The following is a 20,780-nucleotide window of genomic DNA, read 5'->3' on the forward strand; positions in this document are numbered from 1 at the left end:
GTGAGACACACGATTCATGTCACCATGACCAAGGGAGATCAGAAACGGGCTCTAAACATCACTGTGACTTGCGATGGGCCTAAAGGAGAGATAGAATGCTGACAGGTAAAGGCCCTGTGACAACGCGTGTGGCCAGAGATGGGGTGGGGAGGTGGCCTCTGCTGGGAGTGTCTGGCATGTGTAGGGCAGGTGTCAGAGGGACATGAGGCTCGGGGCTAGGCCAGTGTAAGTTCCCAAGTACCAAGTGTCTACTTACACGGGGTAAGTCAGAAGGGGTCCTTCATGTATGTGTTTATTCTTTCACTCAGCAAAAAGGCATTGAGTATAAAGCCTCCTTTGGGTGCCCCCTGGATGCTGGAGGTAAACAGGGCTGGGTCCCGCCCTCCTGACCCTGGGCTGCCCTCAGAGGAGCATTCTTAGCAAGTTTCCTAGGACTCAGCACTACGCCTCTCCCCCCCGCCCAGAGCTCCCATCAGCTGCAGCAGATGGAGAGGCTGCAGCCTGGTCCAAGGTGAAGGTCAGGTCCTGAGCTAGGTGTGGCCGTGGGGAGGTATCACCTCCCAAGATGGCATAGTCAGCAGGGTCAGTCATGGGCAGGGGTCCCCTACCCCAGCCCAGTGCGTTTGCCCAGCAACCACCCCCCCAGCAGCGGACAAGGAAGAAGGCACATCCCCATTGATGTCCAGGTGGGAGGATGAGAGAAAGAGGAGGAAGCCGGGGAACAGTGGACTGGAGCTCTTACTCCACCTGCTGCAGGGCCGGCCGTGGATCACCGGTCACGGGAGTCAGGGGACTGGCGCCCGGTGCGCCTCTGTTCTTCCTGCCTGTTGTCATCCTCCTCTTCTTCTGTCACTCCGGACAGCTCCTTCAGTTGCTCTGGGGGCTCCTTGTAGGCTGCCCGGTTCCTGCAGAGAGGTAGGAAAGGGAGAAGGCTTGGCTCTCACTCTCATCCCCCGGGGAGTTGGGCCCAGAGCCCTTCATGGGACACTGGGCTGAAGGGCTGTGTGTGTGCTCATCCTGGGTTGAGAGGCTCCAGCTCACACCTGGCCCTGGCCCCACCCTGAGATCAAAGACTGAGCCCAGGACTACAGGTGCACACAGCAGGACTCCGTCCTCTGTTACAAAAGGAGGGTAAGGGTAATAGGAGCCGCCCTTCAGGGGCAAGTAGCTGTGAGAGGCTGGGACCGTTCCCCGCCTCCCACCAGGCTGCCCGCCCCAACACTCACGGCCGGGCGTCCTCGCTGTCATCGACCTTGCCCTTCTGCCGGCAGCAGCAGAAGAAGATGATGACGCCAAGGACGATGAAGGCCGCCACCACACCCCCTGCAATGCCCGCATACAGGGCCACGTTCATGGAGGCTGCAAGAGAACAGAACAGTTGCGTCTTTGGAACCCCAGCCCAAGACACCCCTGACACCCACCCCACCAGGCACCACAGGGAGACGCCAAGGCTGCAGGGGACTGTACACTGCCACAACGCTGATTATCAGGGCAGCCGAGACTGGCCTTGCTCCCCAGGGAGGGTGTGGCCTTGCAGCAGCCTCAACACCAGACAGGGCATGAGGACACGTCCCAGGATGAGGGCAGAGAGAGGACAAGGAGGCACGACACCCAGGCGCGGAGGCAAGTCCTCGGGCGTCCATCCTGCCAGCCCCGACGCCAGCTACTCTCCAAGCTCAGTGCAGTGACCCACCCATGAGGATGTCTGGGGTGGGTCTCTGCACATCTCCCCCACACTCACTCTGTGGCCCTTAGGGCAGGCAGGCTGGTATCTCCAGAAGCCGGCCCCAGTAACCCCTTGCGGAGTTAGCAGAATTGAATGTGTGTAGCGGCAAAGGGGGTATGTATGGGTAAAGAGACTCCAGGTCTCTGGCAGATAGGTGGCTCCCAAGAGCATCCCCGCTCTCCTCTATGGCAGGGAATGTAGGGGAGTCCCAGCAGACAATTCCTCCCACCCCACACCCATCGCCCCAGAGGGTGCTTACGAAGCCTGGCAGCCACAGTGATGTTACAAGATTCCTGGCCCATCTCGTTGCTGGAGGTGCAGATGTAAAAGCCCGAGGTGTCGGTGGAGATGTTCTTCAGGGTCACGGTCTGGCCAGAGACTGGAAGATGGACAGTCAGGTTGAGCAGAGGGTGCCACAGCAGAGTGCTGGCAGAGGAAAGAGCTCTGGGGAGGCTGGAGCTCTGTCACCCGGCCTCCCCGGGGGCCACGGCCTCCCCGGGACCACAGGGCCTGAAGCCAGGTGGGACGCAGCATCCCAAAGGGCTGAGAACACAGCCAGGCCCTAGGCTGTTGGCAGGCTCCATGGCTTTGGCAGTGGCTTAGCACCTGCAGCGTGGAGGGCTCGTGCCGGTCCCATGGGCAGTGACAAGGCCTGCAGGGGATGCCTATAGGCACCCACCGCTCAGGACACAAGCTGCGCAAAGGGAAACGCTTTCTAACCAGACGGCACAGTGATCACCATTTTTGTAAACTTTAAGGATGGAGTCTCTGAGCTCAGACACATGGGGAAGAAGTCTTTTTAAAAAAGATTTATTTATTTATATTGAAAAGTCAGGTATACAGAAAGGAGGAGAGACAGAAGGGAAGATTTTTTATCCATGGATCCACTCCTGAAGTGGCTGGAACTGAGCCGATGTGAAACTAGGAGCCAGGAGCCTCCTCTGGGTCTTCCACACGGATGCAGGGTCCCAAGGCTTTGCGCTGTCCTATACTGCTTTCCCAGGCCACAAGCAGGGAGCTGGATGGGAAGTGGGCTGCCAGGATTAGAACTGATGCCCATATGGGATCCCGGCACACATGTAAGCCAAGGACTTTAGCTACTAGGCTACCGCACCAGACCTGGGAAACAAGTCTTAAAATATCAGAAGTTCTGAGCTCTGTGTTTGATTGACCGGGGGAGTGGAGGGGGCGTGTGTGTGTGTGTGTGTGTACATGTGCCTGTGCATACACGGGTGTGCTGAGTGTGGGTGGCATTTGTAGGCATGTGTCCTTGTAAAATGAATGTATGATGTGTCTGTGCCTAGCATGTGCACTGCATAGATGTGTGATGTGTGTGATCTATGTGAGTGTGGTGAAGGTTGAAATGTATGCATGTATGTACAGGTTTTTGTCAAGAATGTGTGAGTAGTGCTGGCTCTGCCCTCAGACCAGAGAGGGTCTCCCCAATAAGTAGTTGGACTTGACTGGACTATAAGATGCTGGACTCTATGCTGGGCATATGCTTGCTAAGAGGGCATCTCAACTGAACTTGAACTATGGTTACGCAACAGGGTGGAGGAACCCACCATGGGGGGAGGGTGTGGGGAAGTGTGGGGAGAATCCCAGTTCCTATGAAATTACAACACAATGTAATTAATGAATAAATTTAATAAAAAATAAAATAAATAAATAAAGCTTAATCAAAATGGGTGGAAAAGTAAAAAAAAAAATGCTACTGATTTTTGTATGTGAATTTTATATCCTGCAACTACTGAATTCATTTTTCAGTTTTAGCAGATTTTTTTTCTAATCTGCAAGTTTGTCTCACATAAAATCATGTCACTGAAAACAAAAACAAGAAAGAGAATGTGTGAGTAGTATGTGCGTGTTTTTGGTGTGTGTAACTAGGGGTGATGAATATGACTGGTTTGTGTGTGACTGTGTGGCAGTGGGTGGTATGGATATGGTGTATGGGGGGGCATGGGAAGGTGTGGTGTTGGGGCTGGACAAGGCCAGCTGTCAGTCTAGGACCTTCGCCATCAGGTCTCTGGGCCATAGCTGCCTCCGTGGGCAGTAGCAATGAAGACCAGGTCCTTCTGCCTCAGGGGCAGGTCAGGATGGTTCCAGAAACACCTGTCCCCGGCACCTGTGACCCCTTCAGTCCTCCCTGGGAGAGGGTGCTCGGTGCTCAGTCCTGTTGAGTTCCCTGTCTCGGGTGCTTTGCCTGCCTACTGTTTGGAGAGAAGAGTTGGAGACTTAGAGGAAACCGACTGCCCCCAGGCGGCCACACTCCTTCAGTAGCAAATCACAGCTCCGGAAGCGGCTGAAGGGGCGCTGGCAGGCAGGGCAGCTTTCTGTCCACTCGTTTCCCCAGGATCCTGTGGGCGGAGCCAGGGGAGCAGCCCCGCCCCTCCCCTTCAGCCTGCTCTTCCGAGGGGGACCTTGGCGTGGATCGCCCTGCTCTGCACTTGCTGCTGTTCCTGTCGTTAGCACCAACGACCTCTCGCCCTTCCCAGTCTTATACAGAAGGCGCAAAGCGAGCGCTCTCACCCACTCCACAGAGGTTGCTACAGCTCCGGAGAAGTGAAGCGACTCGCTCAGCGTCATACAGTTCAGAAATGGCAAGGCTGAGACAATCCCACTTCAGGTCAGAACTCTGAGAAGCAACTGACAGCTTTCTTAGAAACACAGAATAGGGCCCGGCGTGGTGGCTTAATGGCTTAATCCTCACCTAGCACATGCCGGGATCTCATCTGGGCCCCGGTTCGTGTCCCAGCTGCCCCACTTCCCTTCCAGCTCCCTGCCCGTGGCCTGGGAAAACAGTAGCGGACGGCCCAAAGCCTTGGGACTCTGCACCCACATGGAAAACATAAAAGAAACTCCTGGCTCCTGGCTTCAGATTGGCTCAGCTCTGGCCATTGTAGCCATTTGGGGAATGAACTGGGAGACAAAAGATCTTTCTCTCTGTCTCTGCTTCTCTCTGTACATCTGACTTTCCAATAAAAAGAAATAAATCTTAAAAGAAAAGAAATATTGTATAACAAAGGCTATGCATGCGTATTATAAGAATATTAGTTAGTTATCTGAGAGACAGAAAAAAATTCTCTTCCACTGTTCCACCCCTCAAATGCCCCCAGGAGCCGAGACTGGGCCAGGATGAAGCTGGGAGTGTCAGGTCTCCCACACGGTGGTGGGCCAAGCACTTGAGCCATCACCACTGTTCAGGGTCTGCACTAGAGGAGGCCGCCGTGTGCAGCTGACACTCCATCCCAGGTCCTGGGTGGGGAACGCACACCCACAAACTGCCATTGCTGCCACAAGAGCAAATGCTCGCTCTTGGTTATCCACACTTAGATATGGCACAAAACCATGACTGCAGTCAGTCCAGAACATCTCAAGCCTCACACAGCTATGCACAAGACGAAGAGGGTTCCTGTCCTCTTCCTTCTGGAAAGACTGATAAGCATGAAATGTTGTGATTCCAAGGGTGGTGGGGGGCAGTGCCGTGGTGTACTAGGCTAAGTCTCTGCTTGTGGCACCAACATCCCGTATGGGCACTGGTTCATGTCTCAGCTGCTCCACTTCCAATCCAGCTCCCGGCACATGGCCTAGGACAGCAGCAGAGGCTGGCCCACGTGCTTGGGTACCTGCTCACCCATATGGGAGACCCGGAGGAAGTTTGTGGCTTTACAGTAGCCCGGCCCAGCTCTTGCCATTGTGGAAAATGGCTGGGAACCAAAGGATGGAAAAATCTCCGTGTGTGTCTCTTTTTTCTGTAACTCCCTCAAATAACATTCAGCTTTTTTTTTTTTAAGTGTACAAAGCAAGGTTTATTTAAGGGAGAGGCCACCTGTCCCAGGGACAGAAGGGGGGGTCCCAAGGGGAGAACAGCTCACTGCTTGTGGCCTGGGAAAGCAGTATAGGACAGCGCAAAGCCTTAGGACCCTGCACCCCTGTGGGAGACCCGGAAGAGGCTCCGGGCTCCTAGCTTCAGATCAGCTCAGCTCTGGACATTGCAGCCATTTGAGGAGTGAACCAGAAGGTCTTTCTATTGCTCCTCTTCTCTGTACATCTGACTTTCCAATAAAAATAAATAAATCTTTTAAAAAAATTAAAAAGGGATCATTATGGTTTAAGCTGGAGATGGTATTTAAGCTCGTCCCAAAGGGCAGTCAGGTAAACGAAAAGCCAGGGAAAGTCTCAACAAAACAAAATTAACTAAAAGCCACCCACAATCGCATCACCTAGAAATATTAGCTGTTGTACGTGGAGTTGTTTCCTTTCAAGTGTGTCACAAATACACCCCTACCTTCAAGCTCTTCTCTTTGAACTCACGGCGTGAGTGTGTGTTCCTGTAGCCAGGCATGCCTCCTGTGTCTGGTGCTGAAAAGACTCCAGCCACCAGAGCGAGTTAGCCATGGTCAAGGGCGGGGAGGAGTGAGTTTGCTAAGGGCCCCCCGCCTCCGCTCTCCAAGCTGTGCGCAAGGAAACCCTGGTGGAGACTGGCAGTATGCAAAGTCCCACGTGCCAAGCTGATTGGCTTTTGTTATTTTTAAAAGGCATCTCAGAGCAACACACTTTGGGTAAAAGCTGGCCCCCATCATACTCCCGCTGCTGTGGTGTGAAGCCGTCAGACGCACACCCCACACTGTGGGCACAGGAGTGACCCTCGCCGCCTGGTTTAGGATGGGAAGGCACCGAGTCCCTGAGCCGGCGCCATCTTCCCCCGGCGGACGTCAGACTCTGCCCTGGTTCTCAGCCTGGGGCGCCCACCTTGGACGGACATCCTTGCTGCGGTGGCGACACCTCGTGGTCAAAGCGAGGGACACACAAGTCCATCACCAGCTCCCCTCGCTTCTCTGGGCTCCAGGCTGAGATGCCCCTAACCCACAGGCTGGCAGAGACTACATCTCTCTCCTAGGGCTCTGAAGGGCTTGGCTGGACCTTTCCCACTCCTGCCAACCTTCCTGGGAATGGGCTCCAGCTGCCTGCCCTCCTTTCTGGTATCCAGAAAACCTTGGGTGTCGCACAGCCCAAGTGGCTGCGCCTGAGGCACCAGGTATGTTTAGAGTTAGCCTTGTAGGATGGCTTATCCTCCTCCTTGCACCCATGCCCTTCTCCAGATGGCCACGCGGGGGGACAAGGGAACTCCTGAATGGCCAGCACCTAAGAGCCAAGAGGACTCTGCCCTTGGACTCCTGACTGCACGGCTGTGTTCTTGTCCCTGCTGGCTGCAGTCCACTGACCCCAGTTTTGGAAAAACCACCTGCAGGTGAAGGCTGGGTGGGGACCCCACAATGGCTGTTTTGGAGTCAAAAATGGGCCTGTCCTGACTTACTCCTGGGGAGAAGATGCGGAAGGTGAGAGTGGGGGGCAGGTGGAGACAAAGGCCTTGAATATTCCACCCCAAGCATCACATCTCTTGGTTTCATCCCAGATGCTCACAAGAGCCAGGCTTAGGTCAGAACCAGAAGCTGGGAATTCCATCGAGTTCTCTTATATGGACTGCGTGGTCCCTAGCCTTCGGGCCATCATTTGGCTGCCTCCTAGGAAAAGCAGAGCGACGACACACACCCAGGCCCTGTGACATGGCATGCCATTGCCCAAAGTGCTGACCTAATGGCTATGCCAGATGCCCACCTGGAAATCTCCCGTTGCCTGAGCTCATTTTCTTGTCCTCAAGATTCTCCCCTTTCAATTCACTGAGGAACTGTGATTTGGCTTCCAACAGCCAGAGATGTCTGTCCCATGATGGCAACAGAGCTGGAACCGGGATGCCCCACCGTGAGACCCCTGGCAGGTGCCCGTGGCTCAGGGGTCACACAAAGTAGAGGCTGGTGGGCGTTGTCACCCTCCCAAGCATGCCCAGGGTCAGCTTTTCTTGCCTTTTCCTGCCATCTGCGCACGGCCTCAGCCTCACCAAATGGTCACAATTCCTGTGCTCTCGGTCACACCGAGCACATCCATCCACAAGGACAACGACACCTGGCATTAACTGAGTGCTTGCCACGTACCAGCCCCTAGTCTCGGTACTTCACATATACTTGTACTGTGTGCTGCAATTTAGCAAAAGGAAACCGGAGCATTGTGCCCACTGCACAGAATGGAGCAACTAAAGAATTTGCCCAGGGAGTGGGTGCTCAGCCTGGTAAGAACACCTGCATCCCACAGGGGTGTGCTTCCCAGCTCCAGCCCCTGACTCCAGCTTCTGGCCAACACAGGGTCTGAGAAGCAAGGACGATGGCTCAAGTCAGGGAAGTCCTGCCACCTGCTAGGAGGCTTGCATTCCTAGCCGTAGGTGCTGTGGACATTTGGACAGTGAGGCAGCAGAACCTTCCCTGTCCCTCTCTTTCCTACTCGGACAATTAGTATATGATGGTGTGTCAAGCTATTCAGCTAACAAGCAACAGAACAAGGGTTCGGACCCTGCCATGCCTTTACCTGTGGTGCCCTACTGCCAGCCCAAGACCCTTCCGCAGAACATCCCTAGGGTATCTTCTGTGTGACCACAGCCCTGGGCATCAAATGATGGTCTGGCACCACTGCCTCCTGCACTGTAGTTTTGGGTGTCCCTCTATGCCCTCAGCTAGAGGGTTACGTACAGTTACACCTGTCAGGAGGGGACAGGCCATCTCCCCCCAGGCCTGGCAGGAGGCCACCTAGCCAGAGAACTGCCAGATGGGCTCACAGTGCAAACTCCAGATGCAAAGTGAACCCTGGCCAAGCAGAAATCCGAAAAGCAAACCGGAAACCTGCTGAAAGCCACACTGTACTCCTGTTGTACTTGAAGTTGGGTGGGCTTGCCTAATGCTTTGCTGCATTCTCATTTGTCCCGGTGTAAAGGGCAGGCACAATTCCCGAACTCCTCATCTTTGGCCTCTCAAACTGCACCTTCATCCAGCCAGGGGCGCTGTGGTCACACGGATGCACTAACCCTCCCCCACTGCTCACACCCTCCCCTGCTCACACTCACCTGTCGGGGCAGGGATATTCACACATCCTCACTTGCTCACACTCTCCCCTGATAGGGACAGATTTGCTCATATGCTGGCTTCATTTTTAACTTCCCGCCTTTTTCCAGCCACACTGATCAGCAAGGCCTGCTGGGAAGCAGCCTTCCTGCATCTTTGTGAGGCCTGGCCATTCTTTTTTTTTTTTTTTTTTTTTTTTTTTTTAAAGATTTTTTATTATTACTGAAAAGCCGGATATACAGAGAGGAGGAGAGACAGAGAGGAAGATCTTCCATCCGATGTTTCACTCCCCAAGTGAGCTGCAACGGGCCGGTACGCGCCAATCCGATGCCGGGACCAGGAACTTCTTCCAGGTCTCCCACGCTGGTGCAGGGTCCCAAAGCTTTGGGCCGTCCTCAACTGCTTTCCCAGGCCACAAGCAGGGAGCTGGATGGGAAGTGGAGCTGCCGGGATTAGAACCGGCGCCCATATGGGATCCCGGGGCTTTCAAGGCGAGGACTTTAGCCGCTAGACCACGCCGCCGGGCCCGGCCTGGCCATTCTTGATCTTGGGAAGTACTGGCTGCTGCTGGCTGGGCACCAGGGCCCAGGCTCCCCTGGCAACTCCCCGGGCCACTAGGTCCCGGGGCATGACCAGGGGTATTTCCTTCCCACTTTGTTTCCTGACTGAAACGTCACATTCCAAGCAGCCCAGTATAAACTTTGTCTCCTGGCAATCTGCCTGAGCCTAGCATCTCCTCCTGATAAAACATGGACCCCACACGGGTGTGTGGGTATGAATGGGCAATGCCAGAGCAGGGTGGCGTGGGGTGAGATCGGTTCCATTTGAGATGAAGCAATTTCCCGGCCCCTGCTGGAGCCACAGAGCTAGACCCCAGTGGGAATGATATGCCTTAGGACAAAATCCTGGCAGAGAGCACCGTGACACCCTAGCCCTGGCACAGAGATGCTCAACCCCTGCCTGTTGCAGAGCCCTGGGCCGATGGATAGAACAAGTGCCCTGCCCCTGAGTGAGGCTGAGCTCACAGCCCAAGAAACACACATTATGAGAAGCTGCTGCTCAGAGAGATGGCCTGAGGCAGCACAGCAACAACTGCACCGCCAGGGGTCTGGCTAGTCAGCCCCAGCATCCCGTCCCCCAGCAGCCCCAGCCAGTCCCCCTGCACCTTGCTGTGGGGGGCAGAGCAGCATTATCACCTGAGGCTGGGTCCAGTGGCCTCTCCTGGTTCAGCACATTGTAGCTCTTCCAGCTGTACTGAGGCGCTGGGGAGCCCTCCTTGGATTCACAGGTCAGCTGGATGTTGTTCCCAATCACCGTCTCCCCAACGATGCCACAGTCCGGCTTGGAAGGTGGCACTGTGGGGAAGGGAGGAGTGAGGAAAGCTGAGTGGTGAGACCATGTAGAACGTATTTACACCCAACAACCTCCATGTGGCCCGTCCCTCATGGGGTCAGCAGGAGGGCTCAGGGACCGCAGCAGCCTTCCCACGGGTGGCTCCGTGTGTCCTCTAGAGCACAAGATTGTAAAGACAGGGAGCCTGGGACGCGAGCGGCCACCTGCCCACCAGTCTTCAGTGAGCCCACATCATCTGTCCCCTGACCCCGGGGCTCTCTCCAACATCCTACCTGGACCCCTTCTGCCATTGGCTCCTGTGAGGCATTTAAGTGGGGATCCTCAGCCTTGGGGATCACCCCTGTCAAGGGCCAGAGGGCAGCACTTCCAGCTCCATAGGCCACAGGTCGCCCCGCTGTGATCCTGACCCCGCAGGGCTCTACACAGTGACTGAGCTATGGAACCCAATGAGGACAAAGGATGAGTGACTGGAGGATGACCAGGCAGGTGGCACTGCTGCTGGGGTCCCCCTGGCCAGCACTGATGGCAAGCCTGACGGGAGAGCAATTGTGAGGGAGGCCGACAGGGGAGGGGTGGGGAGAGTCAGAGAGTACCCCAAAGAGGGATCCGCATGCGTTAAGGCTCAGAAACTGGGGGCTTCAGGCGGTGTCCTTAGAGTGGGAAGGGCAGGAGGGGACTCCTCTTGGAACCCTGGTGGTGGGCCTGTCCCCGTCATTTCCTTCCTTCTATGCCCTCTTGGAAGGCTCTCCTGCCCCCATGCCCCTCGCCCATGCAGGACTATTGGTTCTGTAATGCAGGGATACTAGCATGAATGCCAGCACCTGCCTCACCCGGAAGTGACTGCAAACAGCTGCCCAGCCTGGCAGCTGTAGGATGGCCCATGGGTGTGCCCGGCCAGGTGTGGCCCGGCTGGCTGTGGCACGCATTAGAGACACTCCCTCTTGTCACTCCCAGCTGGGCTGTCTCTCCAACTAAGAGGCCCAGGGCTATGGATTGAGGGCCCCGGGGGAGCAGCACCAAAGGCTCAGGTGCATGAGTCGAGTCGGTGTTCCCCAGGTGGGTACCCAGCACTCAGCTGCAGCCTGGGCCTTTGTGGGCAGGATCTTTCTATCCCATTCATCTCCTGTCTTCACTTCTCTTCCCTTTCCCTTCTCCAAAAAACAAACGAACCAACAGGACCTGCAATCAGATCTAGTTCAAGTAGTCCTTCCGTATGCGTGGGATCCCATAGACCCTGGAGGCCTTGATCCTCGCGGCACCTCCCCCCCTCAAATTGCTCCCACGCCCAGTGCGGCTCTAACCTGAGTGCTCACCCAGGGACCCTTGGAGGAGCCCAGTTCCCCGGCTTCTTGGAAGCCTGCCAGTCCTGTTGCTGACGTTAGGAGGCGCCAGAGGCCGCAGAGAAGGCCGATCCCGTCTGCTGCCTGCGTCCAGCACCGGATCCCAGGGCATGGGGGCTTCCGGACATGGCCTAGTCCAGGCTGCATCCCTAAAACAGAGCTCAGGAGCTTCCTGCTGAGCCAGCTGGGGGGCTGGGAAGACCCGGATAATGCAAACCCTTCTGCATAAAAAGCAGCTCCGCTGCAAGAACCTCTTGGAAAACTTTTTGCAAAAAAAGTTTTTGTTTTCTGTTTTTTGTTTTTTTTTTTTTTAACTGGGTTTATCATCATGTAAGGTGAAATGAGTTGATTCCACTGAGCTTGCCTCCTTCTTGCTTCTGCTTCACTTGGGTGGGCCTTGATGGGGCCTGGGGGGCTGGGTATCCATTCTGATGTGGGGCCCCACCAGATGAAGGACCCCCAGCACCTGTGTGGTGCTGGTGATGGGGGAGGCGTGGACTGCTGTCCTGTTGCCACAAAGAATGGGTGCAAACTCACACAGGGCACAGTCGTCCTGGCATACGCGTGCCATGCGAGGTCTGCAGCCAACATGGATCTCCGGGTGCTGAGCTCCAGAAATGTGTGTGAAAGAGACATGCCCAAGAAAAAGCAGATGACAGAGCGAACTTTACGATATGAAACAGGAACAAAAGAACAGACAACAGTATGGCAGCTGTGTGTGTCTGTCCACGGCACAGTGTGAGAAACCTGCAGGAACGCCTCATTATTTCTGCCACAGTGCTGCTGGGTATGGCTTCGTTCAACATGATGCACGGTGACCATCTTCTGTGGTTCAGAGTAACATCTGGAGTGGGTGCTTGGCGCAGTGGCTACGTGGCTGCTGGGGATGCAAGCCCCCCTGCATCAGAGGCCCTGGGTTCCAGGCCAGGGGCCTCAGCTTCTTGCTCATGCTCACCCGAGGGCAGCAGGCTGGTGACACGCACATGGGGGACCCAGGCGGAGCTCCAGGCTTTGACCTGGCCCAGTCGCGCCTTGTTGTATGTGGGGGAGTGAACCAGTACTATAGAGATCTGTGTGTGTGTGTATGTGTGTGCATGCGCACACGCCTTTCCAATAAAGATAAATATATTTTAACATATATAATAAAAAGGAAAATCTACCAAGTGGGGTAAAGGGAATAGGAAGATGGAAAAAGATGGCAACAACAATGAAAAGGCCCACTGTTTCGGTCAGACATGTGGTCACCTCCCAGGGGCTCCCATTGCTCTGACCAGACACAGACCGGGTGCTTCTTAAAAGCTTTCCTTGTTCCTCGTGTTCTAGAAAGAGGAGGCTATGAAAGTAGGTGATAGCAGAGCCAGGCCACTGAAGCAGAACTGTTAAGTCTTTAAGACTTTTACACGTAAAAAACATAACGTTACAATCAAGAGGCTTATTGTATGTGATATTAAATGTCAAGAGAAGAATTACAATGTCTTGTTAGATAAAGATATAAATACATATTTGAGAAATATTAACTAGGAAAAAATAAAAATTGATTGTAATGAAAATGGTAATCTTTCAGATCCTCCCCAAACTGTGGGTTCTGGTATGTTTGTTGTGCAGGAAGATCTTCTGAGCACAGATTTCCAAGACAGTACCTGGCTGGGCTGTGTCTGTTGGGAGCCTGGGTGAGGCACAGTGACAAGGGCAGTTGCCCTGGGTGACCACCTTCACCACCGGGAACAGATGCCCTGCCTGGCAGGGGTTGGTGCACGTGAGACTAGGGATGGAGCCTGTAACAGGGCTCAGGGTTTCCCCTCTCCTTCTCCTGAATGAGGTTGGCCTGGGCAGATGGGCTGATACAGGATCAAGACCACACAAAGCAAGGATCTGCTCCATTCTGACCATTGCTGCCCTTGGGCACTGCCTGCTGGCGGTGAAAGGGTCCAGTTGTTCCTGGGGGCATGTGTCTGGGTCTCATCTGGCACCAGCCCTCCTGTGGACGAGTTGTCCTAGAGCTGGAGACACTCACCGAGGACCAGGAGGTAGGCACGTGACTTGCTGGTGCCAATCAGGTCTGACATTAGAGAGACAGAACACTCGTAGGTGCCATTGTCATCCATGGTGAGCTGATTGATGGTGATCGAGGCATCCGACTGCTCGGCCTGGGCTGATACATTGGCGCGGTTCTCATAAAGTTCCCCGTAGACGTAGGTTTTGTACACAAAGTTCCAGATGACCACCTTTTCCTGGGGTGTGAAGGAAGAGACGCCATTGGTTCTTCACTCCATGGAACTGTCCTGAGCCCCCCACTGCCCACCCCAGCCACCACTCCCAGAGCTCAGAAGCACATACTACAGGGCTGCCTCGACAGCAGTGCTCAACTGCAGTGCCCACGGTGGAGTCCACTTACCACGAACACTTTCAATCCACTCTCAGCGATAATATCACAGGGCTGGCTTGCGGCAGGGTGGCCAGAGGGACATTCTCCCATAGGAGCACATGTGAGGGAATGAGCTACCTCAGGTGGCAAGTCCAGCAGCCATAATAACCTCTGGCATCTATGCACCTGTTCTATTCCCATCCCTTGATCATGATTTCTCACTCAGCCAACCAATAGTTACTGAGCAGTTGCCTCCAGCCAGGCATCACACCAGGCTGTTGACCTTGGCTTCCAAGCAGTGAGTCAAGTGGCCCCTGTGGATTCCAATTCCCTTTCTTTTTTTTTTTTTAATTTAAAGATTTATTTACTTATTTATTTTTACTGCAAAGTCAGATATATAGAGAGAGGAGGAGAGACAGAAAGGAAGTTCTTCCATCCACTGAGTCCTGAAGTGACCGCAACAGCCGGTGCTGTGACAATCCAAAGCCAGGAGCCAGGAGCCTGTTCCAGGTCTCCCACATGAGTGCAGGGTCCCAAGGCTTTGGGTCATCCTTGACTGCTTTCCCAGGCCACAAACAGGGAGCTGGATGGGAAGCAGGGCTGCCAGGATATGAACTGGTGCCCATATGGGATCCCAACGTGTTCAAGGCGAGGACTTGAGCTGCTAGGCCACCACGCTGGACCCCCACCCCCCTCCGTTCCCCTTCTGATGGTGACTCATTGCTTGACCTTGAATGAAAAATTGACCCCACTGTGACTGTGTTTTCTTTCCCACAAAATGTAAATGGTAATAACAATAATGGCACCTGTCTCGTGAAGACTGGCAGGGCGGGCCTGAGGTGGTTCCTAACATGCAAGTGTGAGTAGGTGGGACTGACTCAGAGCTGAAGTATGAGTGAGAGGGACTGAGTCAGATCCCAACACCGTTGCCTCTTGTCACCAGGGGCCAGTAGATAACCGTGTGTGAGACTGTTAGGGCCTTGCCCAACACTCTAAGTTTGTCATCAGCATTATTACTGTCATCTAGGTGTATCTACCAGGCGCCTACCACCCACAGACAAACAGTCATGAGCTCTGTACTCAGAGCAACAAGTGGCAATGGCCAACCAAACGTTACAGAATCTTACAGTTGGCTATGGAATGCCAAGAGAATGGTGTCATTTCCAGACTGGGAAATCAGAGAGGCTCCATAAGAGAGGTGACCACTACCCTGAATCCTGAAAATAAATCAACAAATGAATATATAACTGAGAATTAGCAAGGCTAAGGGCTGGAAGCTGTGAGGGTTGGAGTGGGAGGACTGTGTTGGACATTTCAGGCAGAGGGAGAAACACAGCGAGCAGATTTGTTCCCTTTCTCGGCAAGTTTGCTCCAGCTCACGTTCTGTTGATGTAAGAGATCCATCTGTCACCGCAGTGACGTCAGTATCTACCTCAGCCCTCAGAAGGCTGTGGTTCTGGGACCCCACGTCTGAACACAAATGACAGTTCCCACAAGCAAAGGTAGCAGCTTTCTCTCCAGGGTTGTACCTAGGACTGTGGGAGCAGATGGGCCATGTGACCATGGTCCACGAGGGCCCGCGGGGTGTCCTTCCCCTGGATGCTTCTGGGATCCAGTTGCTGGGTCCTGCTGTTCCAGCACTTGGGTGTCCCGGGCCACCTTTCCTTCTGAGTGGCCGGGGACCCGATGCTGAGTTCTGTCAGACTTGTTTGTGCTTAGAAAGGCGACCTCATTGCTAAATATATGAGTAGATGCTCCACTTCTAATAACAATGCCACTAAGGAGATACTTTTTTTCACTTATCAAATTGGCAAATACCAAACTGCTTGAGGACCGTCTGCCTTGAAGAAATAGGCACCCTCATAATTGTTGATGAAAATGAGGGTTGGGAGACATAGAATGAGGACAGATTGTCATTTTTCAGTCAAAATTTCCAATTCACATACTCTTTGTCCCTTAAGTCTCATCTTTTACATATATGAATGCAAACATATGCATAAATATACACATAAGGATATTTATATCTATTACAGTATTATTTGCAGCTGTAAAATACAGGAAACAAATCAAATGTCCACCAATGACATATAGTACCTTCTTAAAGTGTGACGCTTTATGTGAAGGTTTTTTATGAGGTAGATATAAATATATCGACGCATGGAAAAAACCCAAGGTAGCTCAAGAGGGAGAAAGTCCAGCACAGAGCAGTGGGGGTGCAGTACACACCAACACACATCTTCATATGTGTAGGATCTCTTTGAAAATCTTTGGAAATGTGCATTCCGAAAAAAAACGCATGAATCTCCATAGTTTTGCACCAAACTAAACTTAGTTTTAATTTCATTGCCTCATGAACTCTCTAAGAGTTCATGATAACTGTATAAAAAAATTATTTAAAAGAGATAGACAAAGACAGAGAGAGAGCTTCCATCCACTGGCTCATTCCTCAAGTGCCCAAAACAGTCAAGGAGGGAGCCAGGCACCCAGTCCAGGTCTCTGTGCTTGGCAGAGCCCCAGCTGCTTCTCCATCACCCATTGCCTCCCAGGGTATGCAGCAGCAGCAGCAGCAGCAAGATGGAATCCGGAGTGGAGCTGAGATTGAATCCACGCCCTCCATATGGGATGCTCACATCCCATGCCTCATCAAATATCCGCCCTCATGAACTCTGTGATGTATCCCTACTGAGTGCATATACAGCTGTGCTCACACATGCCTGGCCATGGGTGTGGGACCATGGTGGAGAGGGAGACAGAGAGATTACAGCATGCGGGTAAGGTAGCTGGGGCAGGATGTGGGCGCAGCGGTGGAAACAGGACTTCCTAATGTATTCTTTTCATGATGTTTTGATTTTTGAGTCATGGATTATAATATCTATCTAAACATAGAAACGGAAAACAAAACTCCTTTACATACTCCAAAACAGGATATAATTCACTCCGTGAAAGCAAAATTTGACCAAAGAGTGAGACTAAGCCACAGGAGTGACCAATTACACAAGATAGTTCATTTGAGAATGACCAACAAAAAGATATTTTAAATACACTGACTTTTTCGAAATAAATGTGGAATCATCTGCATCCAACATTCACTGCTCCCTCCTCACCCAGTCCAGCTGAGATGCTCACGTTTATTCTCACTAACATTTATTCAAAAATTTTACAGTGCCTGCCAGCCAGACTGCCGTCTAAGAGGTCATGGTCGCGTGATAATGAATTTCCACCACACCCCCAACTTCTCAAGGCTCCTTACCGTATGAGTTCTTAGAAGCTTATCCCATTGGATAAACCCGTCTCGTTTGGAGGAAGTGGTTTCGTAGGTACAGGGAAGGGTGACACTCTTGCCCCGGGCAGCCCGAATGACTTCCTTTGGAGTTTGCACAGAGATGGCCTTGACCGTCACCCATACTGCAAAGTTAAGAGCAGGAGGAGAAATTAAATGGCACAGAGGTTCATACTCATTGCTCACAGGATTTCTGAGGGACAGCCTTGCTCCTCCAGCCACAGCCAATCTTGCTACAATAGACATTGATCTCGATTGTGGTACTCCATCTGCTGTACAAGACCAGCGTCAAAGCGAACATGGGTACACCAGTCACCTCATCTCCCTCATTCAGCATCACGAGGAGGCTACATGCCTTTGGTGGTGAAGTCTGGCTTTGAGCTTGAGCACTACCTCTTGGCAGCTGTTTGAACATTTCTAAGCCTCAGTTTCTCATGGGTGAGATGAAAGCCCTAGCGGCCAGTGCCAAAGCATACAAGTTCATCTTCCACCTGTGCCACTAGCACTCCACCTGGGTGCTGGCTTGAGTCCTGGCTGTTCCACTTCCAATCCAGCTCCCTGCTAATGTCCTGAGAAAGCATGAGAAGACGGCTGATGGAAGCCCTGATACATTCCAAAATTTGGGGGGGACGTAAAAGCCGAAAACACACGTAAATATTTTTTTAGTGCATAGCACATAAGAAGGCTCTCAGTGAATATTATTACACAATATCACTTTTTTTTTAATGACAAGGACTTATTTACGTATTTCACATGTATTTACAAGGCAACTTATATGTGAATAAATAATCTGATGAATAAGATTAAATCAAGGTCAAAAACTAGAAAGTTGTCTCAGAGGAAATTTTGTCATGTAAGTTTATCAGAAAATGATGAGAATAAGAGGTGACCTCTATGGCATGTCTCCTCTCTTCTCCTCCTCTCACCACATGACAGCTCATCAAGAGGTGGCACCCAAGTGCCCTGCCCTTGAATCTAGGTGAGCCTGTGCCAGGCCTGGTTCTCTGTAGATTTTCAAACTGCAAACCCAGTGCATGCTCTGTAAGGAAGCTAAGGCAGAGGTGAACATGTGGGACTCCCCCTGACGTGCAGACACAAGGGTGTGCACACTAGCCTAACAAAGGGTGCAGAGCTGGGCTATCCCTGCCCAAACTGAAGATATTTTCATTGGGGCCAGGGTTGACATGCGGTACATTCAGCCACCACTTGTGATGCTGGCATCCCACATAAATGCTAGTGAAGAGTCTCGGCTACTCCACTTCCACCCCACTTCCCCACTAACGTATATGGAAATGTAACAGAACATAACTAGAATGTTTGGGCCCCTGCACTCATATGGGTGCTCTAAATGGAATTCCAGGTTCTTGGTTATGACTTGGCCCAGCCCTAGTCATTGTAGCCATTTGGGGAGTGAATCAATAATTGGAAGACCAACAATCCCCTGTGCATGTGTGTGTGTGTGTGTGTGTGGTGTGTATGTGTATATGTGTGTGTAGGTATGCTGGAGTCAAACTGTTTAGGCTGGCACCCTCCTTCTTACTTTTTCTCACTGTGAAACCTCAGGGCAAAGGATCATTGTGCCCATGGGCTCAGAGGTGGTTGTGTTCGTCTTGGCACCCATTAGCACCCATTTCCTAATTTGCTCATTGACCACGTTGTACCCCTGAACTCTGTCCATAACTCACACATTGATTATCAAGTTTTTCACCCATGCCTGCTGCATAGAGTCAGCCTCCTGCTCTGTTCCAGGAGGTAAGATAGGTGCCCACAAGGCTGGCCTCTGGCCCTGGCAGAGCTGATGAATGCATGCCATACTCACGCACTCAGCTAAGTCCTCTTTCCTGAACTTTATGTCCAGTATGTGCCATCAGAAGAAACAACAATGTGATCTCTATGTAGAAAACAACAGCATGGAAACAACCCCCGATGTGGGCCAGCACCTCGTGTCCTCAGGGGCCTCACAGCCGTGTCCTAGGATAATCCTCTAACAAATGGCAACAGACCAGATTGTCTGGATCCAGAAAGTCCCTGGACAGCCCCTCCCATGAGAGCGATGACTCCTCCAATCCAACCCTCTTAACTGTCCCCGACCTGGAAGCCTCCCTCCGATACTTTGATTCCCGTTTCTGAACCACTATAGCTCTGTGGCACGCTTTCGCCATGACCACTCCAGGAACATGGGGTTCAGTCCTGCAGCTACAGCGCTTCAGCTGGGAGTCCAGGTCCTGCACTCCTCCACGCATGACCCTAGCAGTTTACATCAGCCTTCCGTGCCACCCAATGCTCACCTGAAAAACGGTCGTCTAAGGATTAAGTAACATAAAATGTATACTTTGTTCAGAATGCCTCCTCACTCACAATCAATGCTCAACAAATGACATTTCTTCTTCCGTGTATTTTATAGCCTACAGGGCTTTCACTTTCTCATGCCATAGCCTATTGCCGAGGTACAGGCCTGGTGGGGGCTCACAGTGAGAGACCATCACACAGCATTGTCATGGGCAAGTCATCCAAGAGGAACAGTAATTGCTAACAATTGGAACTAAAGACTAGATTGATCCATGAGGTCATTGCTAACTGCGTTTAAATCACTTCCCATGAGCAAACCTGTGAATGAAGAGATAGATGCCAATGAATGAGAAGAGGTCAGAAAGAGAAGTCTGGCTCTTTCACGTGCCACTGTGAACCTGAGCCTTCTAGGGCTGACTCTGAGGCCCTAGGCATACTCCCCCTGGTCAGTCATCCTAGAAGAGCCGTTGGCTATTGTTTGAGAACTTGAGGCCCTTCGCCATTCTGGGACTGCCCAGTAAGCAACTTCAGCCTTTTCACTGGTTCAAGTCAATGCCCTTTTGTTCTGATAGCACTGGACTCAGTAATGTCCATTCACTGTCCAGGGGCACCTGCTGTTGGCAGCTCTGGCTTGCTCCTTCCCGGCTAAGAACTCGGGCTCCTCTCACTGCTTTTCACAGGCTTTATGGTGACAACTCTATGATTCCTTGCTTCCCCTTCTTGAGATCTTGGTCTCTGCCCTCAGTGAAGGAGACAGCGCACCAGGCAGAGCATCTACTCCACCACCAGAAAACAGAAATGGAGAGCTTGTCTCTAGAACCTTCCCAGTGGCTCCCTTTCTGCTTGCTCGCATGGGTCGCTGTTACACACCCTGCTCCCCACAGCCACTTGAGTCCTCCCTGCTGAGCACTCACAGCTCTCATCTCCTACCCTCCATCTGCTCTCACTCCAGAAGCTTCCTTCCTTCCTTTCTTACTCCCTATTCTCCTTTCTTCTCCAGGCTGAGCTCCTCTGAGCTTAAAAGGCAGAACCATCCGAGAAGCCAATTTGTTCTAACGTGTGTTACCCAATAACGTGTAATGTGCCAACCTCCCGTTAGAAGAGTAATTTTATCTACCAGGAAGGAATCCTAAACCCTTCAAGCATTACAGTAGTTTGTGGACAAGATTTTGAGCATGTACTATGTCCTGAAGAGACCAGTCCTAACTCTCCCAAACATAAGTGACACAACTCCATGCTTCACGTCACCTGCTCCGTGTGAGTACTTGCCTCCGAGTCTTCATTTCTCATGAGATTTTGTTATGCAACATAGAACATGGCCAGGCACAAAAACCCTGGAGCCGAACTACCCTAGCCGGTGCCTCCCTTCTTACTATTCCTCACTGTGTAACTTTGAACTGCCTCATTTCCTTCTCTGTGCCTTAGCTTCTGCAACAGTAAAATGAAGGTGATCCCATTGTTGAGTTCAGTGTTCTGG

General features: G+C 52.3%; 1 protein-coding gene across 1 annotated transcript in view; it reads right to left on the reverse strand.

Moving 5' to 3' along the window:
- Positions 1 to 462: 462 nt before the first annotated feature.
- GPA33 (glycoprotein A33) overlaps positions 463 to 20,780 on the reverse strand; it is a 31,202-nt gene continuing 10,884 nt past the window's right edge. Inside the window, exons 2-7 of the mRNA XM_058660582.1 lie at positions 16,985 to 17,139; positions 13,384 to 13,600; positions 9,873 to 10,031; positions 1,986 to 2,105; positions 1,227 to 1,359; positions 463 to 905 (exon numbers count right to left, since the gene is read on the reverse strand). Of these exons, the coding sequence (XP_058516565.1) occupies positions 770 to 905; positions 1,227 to 1,359; positions 1,986 to 2,105; positions 9,873 to 10,031; positions 13,384 to 13,600; positions 16,985 to 17,139 (920 nt within the window). The 3' untranslated portion in view covers positions 463 to 769. The remainder of the gene's footprint in view (positions 906 to 1,226; positions 1,360 to 1,985; positions 2,106 to 9,872; positions 10,032 to 13,383; positions 13,601 to 16,984; positions 17,140 to 20,780) is intronic.

Source organism: Ochotona princeps, chromosome 2 (assembly GCF_030435755.1).
Source record: "Ochotona princeps isolate mOchPri1 chromosome 2, mOchPri1.hap1, whole genome shotgun sequence".
Classification (NCBI taxonomy): domain Eukaryota; kingdom Metazoa; phylum Chordata; class Mammalia; order Lagomorpha; family Ochotonidae; genus Ochotona; species Ochotona princeps.